The sequence below is a fragment of the Sinocyclocheilus anshuiensis genome, unplaced genomic scaffold (genome assembly GCF_001515605.1).
Source record: "Sinocyclocheilus anshuiensis isolate Anshui unplaced genomic scaffold, SAMN03320099.WGS_v1.1 scaffold1036, whole genome shotgun sequence".
Classification (NCBI taxonomy): domain Eukaryota; kingdom Metazoa; phylum Chordata; class Actinopteri; order Cypriniformes; family Cyprinidae; genus Sinocyclocheilus; species Sinocyclocheilus anshuiensis.
This window is the reverse complement of record NW_015550226.1, coordinates 554469-559415: the sequence shown is the minus strand read 5'-3', so window position 1 is coordinate 559415 and position 4947 is coordinate 554469. Positions and strand designations below refer to the sequence as shown.

Below are 4947 nucleotides of genomic sequence, written 5' to 3'. Positions count from 1 at the left end.
GTTTCTCAATACATTCATGAAATTTACAAAAACATTCCAACATAAATGCTCCTGATAAAATACTTGTTATTAAAGCATCAACATTCACAAACCACTGTTATTTTTAACAGAAAAGCAAGCATGGGCTGCTGCGTGCTTTTTTTGGCATGGCAGAATGCGAGCAGCACTTCCTTTATTATCACTAAAAGCTGACATCTCAGTTAATCACAATCTCATAAAGCTCTGTTATAACACAATAAATATATGCACAATTAATCTTTCAGTGTCTACACTTCGTGTGTTAAAATGAGAGGATTCGTGAGCACGCAATTTCAGCACTGCGGTGAGTAGATTCTAACTTAATCACCTCTGATTGGCAATTGCGTTCCAGAAATCAACAGCTGAGTCTGTGATTGGCTACATTGCGCAACCTTTTAAACGCGTGTTATAAATAGAAACTATGCCTAGCTTGCGCATGTCAATCATTTTAATGTTAATATTAGTTGTTCTTTTTGCTTTTGTGCAACAGATAAATAACAATTTATATGTTTTAAACACTTTATGTTTAGATAATTTCTATTTTGCGGGAATCCCGCGAATCATTTTATTCTCCTGCATCCCACACACACACGAGTTTCTTCCCGCCCGCACCTGCACTCGCCCATCAAGAGTTGTCCCGCGCCGCACCCTGTTACGTTGGGTCCCGCGGTCCTCCCGCGGGAGTGCAGGTCTCTACCTCACACCCCCTTGCGACGGCCCTGGTTATGACTCAAAATCAGAAGTGTCTGTTGCATTTTTTCAGAAGCTTTCAATTTTATTTATTTCATATGGCAAGCCTGTTTGATCTGAAGTTTGTGTCTCTTACCCATTCCTCTCTCTCCCTTAACCTTCTCCCTTAAACTTTTTTGTGCTCTTTAGTATAACAGAGTTTGATGTAGGCTTATTAAACATCATGTTTTATAATGCAAGTTACTCACTGGGGCAGCTGAGGGCTTCTTTTGCAGTGATGCTCTTGTTGCATGCCGAGCAGAGTGTGGTGGCAGAAACACTGAGGGAAGTAAACAGGTGACCATTGCTGTAACGCGACTCACGCTCCTTTGTCTCTTTCTCCCGTGCCTTCCGCTCTTTCTCTTTGTTCTGCACACAGAAGCGTTAAGAAAAAGATGAGTTGTACAAAAATCACATCATAGCATACCACCATTCACTACAATCATAGCATTCACCATTCACTATAATGAAAGTCACGTTGTGTGGGACCAAAAATCAGTGAACTCTCACTGCTGTGAATTCCTATGTATTTACAGACACTCTGCACATCAAATGATGTAAACAAGAAATGATTAAAAGTCAACTAGTTAATAATAAGGTAACAATAAGTGGATTGCAAGTATAATAAGAGGATTTACGAGTATGCACAACTCACGTTGAACGGAAACTTGGTTTAAGCAGAATTTAGTGAATTCTGACTTTACTGTATTGTGTTGTTTCTCACGTGTATTGTTAGATTTGACTTGTGTGTATTGTTTAGTTATAGGCTATGTTTGCATTTGTCTTCCTTTTTTCCCCATGTTTAACTTGATGGGGTTGTCTTTTTGGTTTAGAAAATGGAAGCCATCCAGCTAGTTGTTATCGTACAACAAAGGGGTCTTGTATCACCCTGAAGAGGTTTATTCTATGATAAGTGTTAATGTACATGTACTATGTAATACTATAAATAAATGGACACAAAATATGTGAGTAGAAATATTTTATTAGCTCACAACTCAAAGTTTCCACTAAAAATAATTTGTCTACGGGTCAAGATGAACGAACAAGTTCAAAAAAGACAACATTTTAAGTGATAGTGTACAGTCAAACCACTTATTACATGGCTTTTCACCAAATAAATAACTATGTGGATATTAAATTGAGTTTGTTTTAATGTCTTATTTGTTTATTATGTTATAATCTGTTAAAATGTACAAAACAATCGTCCTGGCAACAAGACAAACACTACAATAATATTACATTATTGTAAATACTGAAGTCCTCAGATTTCATTTTCAAAACAGTTGATAAGTGAGATGCAAGATGGCATCTGTGTTAAATGAGAGACATGAAGCCTCAATCAGAATCAAGCATTTCAGAGCCATGTAATAAACAAAAATAACAAGACAAAATATCTGTTATATAGTTTCCGCCCAAAGATGTGTTTTGCAGCTATTTTTAGTTTAATACTTTTTTTAGATATATTATTATTATTATTTTCTTTTTTTTTTAGAAATATGACAACAACCAACCTATCCTATACAGATAATGCACCATCAGAGGATATTCACAAATATTTTATACACAAATACATGATATCAGATAATGAAAAATGAAACATTTTAGAATAGAACAAAATGGTTGTTTAGCATGTGGCATCATCCAGCAGGAAATACACTGAGCTGTTTTTATATTCTTCGCTTTTGTAAATGTGTGAGAAATTTCACAGGACATGATCTAAGAGGATGTTAAAGAGAATTGTTCAGACTATATATTGACTTTTATTTTCAATAGGAAGCGTGTCATTTGTTAAATATATCTGTTTAAAAATAAAAATAATGAACACTTTGTATGATATGCTATAATGCTTCCCTAGTTGATCAATTAGTGCAAAAAATACTATTCAAGGCTTATGTCCAAACTGATCATACGAATATGCGCATTTGGAAAAATTGGGCGCAGCATGTACATGCTGATGACAAAATTTACAATGGTGGCCAAATGTTATTAGAACACTAGTATTTTCACCAGCTAAAATGGTTTTAAATCAGTTATTTCTATCTTTTGCTGTAGTGTGTCATTAGGAAATGTCAGTTTACATTTCCAAACATTCATTTTGCCATTAATTGCAATAATCCAGTGAGATTTCTCCTTGTGCAAACAAAAATCTCACTGGATTATGACAATCAATGCCAAAATGAATGTTTGGAAATGTAAACTGTTATTTCCTGACACACTACAGCAAAAGATAGAAATAACTGACTTAAAACCATGTTTTAGCTGGTGAAAATACTAGTGTTCTAATAATTTTGGCCACCACTGTATGTCAACTATTCTTTTGAACTTAAAGACCCACTAAAGCCCAATATATCTTATTTTTAACATAAAAGTGCGCACCTCAAGCAACGCTACAGTAGACTGTGAGATTTATCTCCATTGACTAATAAAATGTGTTTTTTTCCATAATACGAAGTAGATTGCACTGTTGTCATTTGACTGTCCTTCTCGCTGTAATAAGCTTTAAAGGCAGTAAGTAAACACATATCAGCATGTGAAATGAAAAGCTGTGTTATTTAAAGGATAATATTTCATAGAGGACAGGCAGTAGAAAATATGTGGGGGTTACTTCACAATTCAGACTGAGAAACAAAGGGAAAGACAGACTGAAAGGAACAAAGACAGCCAGTGAGATGAATGAAAGATAATACCTGACACACAGACAGCGAGACAAGAACCTTCAGTTAAGCAACAAAGAGCCAAGAGACTCCAGCATTGGATAATGCACTGAACAACAAACCAAACCAGAAAGCAAACCAAAAATTCACCTAAAACTCGAAATTGCTGAAAGTGAATTTCCCAGATATATGATTTTAAAGGTATATTTAATTTTAAAAAAGTCATATACGTCATTGTTTATTCACCCTTTGCAAACTCAAAAAGAGATATTTTGAAGAATTTTCTCAGCGTTTTATATATAGATTTTGTTTAATATTTATTGAATATGATATTTTGGAAAGATGGTCCACCCCTAAATTGTAGTAATGACTTTAGTGATGCGACTATTTGATGGGGGAAGAATGAGGAGAAAGATTAACTGAATCAACAAAATAATGCATTTCCAGAGTAGAAATGTTCTGGAATATATAGATAGGTGAACAGCATTCACAATGTTATATTTGGCATGAACTGACAAAATGAAACTATGTGTGAAACTCAATGTAAAAAGTCTATAATGGTCTTATAAAGTACAGTAAATGTATAATTTTATCACATACTGTATGTGTTCAATATAAGCTCACTATGTGAGTGGTTCTCAACTTCAGCCCTGGGGACCCACATTTTCTAAGTCGTCCTTATTTAACACACTTGATTCAGATCATAAGCTCAATAGCAGAGAGCTCCAAGAACTGAACCGAGTGTGTCAGATAAAGTCTTATTTCTAGAAGTATACTTCTTTTTTTGTGTCCGCACAGCTTGTGAAGTATACTCAAACGCTAGATGAGCGCCGATGTACAAGTTCGACATATGCGCAGTACCCTCGATCTGTGTCAGCATTTACACTGTAAAAAAATCCTAATTTTAAGGAAAATAACTAAATTTTTTACAGTATTTTTCTGTCATTTTAAATTATGTTTAAAACTATGTAGTTTCATAATTCAAAGTGTTTCTGTCTTATTTTTATTCAGCTACAGCAATAGTTGGATGCTTTTGTCCATATTAGAGATTTCCTGGAGCATCATGACTTCTATTACTTATGTGATGCATATGTGGATTTTCTGCACTGTAAAAAAAATCCTAATTTTACGGAAAATAACTAATTTTTTTTACAGTATTTTTCTGTAATTTTAAATTATGTTTAAAACTATGTAAAATTACTAACAATATCTGTAAATTAACAACTTGACTGTTATTTTACGGATTACATTATTAATGACAAATTACAGTATTTCTAATTTTTTTAATACGGGAAAATTACCTTATAATTTATACAGTATTTTTTCTGTTTTCTTAAATTACATACAAATTCATGTAGTCCAAATGACGACGCGTTGCAGTCGTAGTCCTCTCTGACGGAATATAATAGTTTAGTGTGAGGGTTCAGTTGGAATATTTGGGTTCTGCAACAGTGTTGTAAATACAACTTAACCACTGATTTCTAGTCCTGTCCTCTTTTGGAAGGCCAAACAAAGTAGTTTCACTTTCACAATGAAACACAACGTC

At 34.1% G+C, this 4947-nt stretch overlaps 1 protein-coding gene across 1 annotated transcript in view; it reads right to left on the bottom strand.

The window, feature by feature from the left end:
- The window catches only part of LOC107661002 (rho guanine nucleotide exchange factor 2-like), a 70689-nt gene that overhangs the window by 49702 nt on the left and 16040 nt on the right, over positions 1-4947 (bottom strand). Inside the window, exon 2 of the mRNA XM_016450442.1 lies at positions 957-1116. Coding sequence (XP_016305928.1) covers positions 957-1116 — 160 coding nt within the window. The remainder of the gene's footprint in view (positions 1-956; positions 1117-4947) is intronic.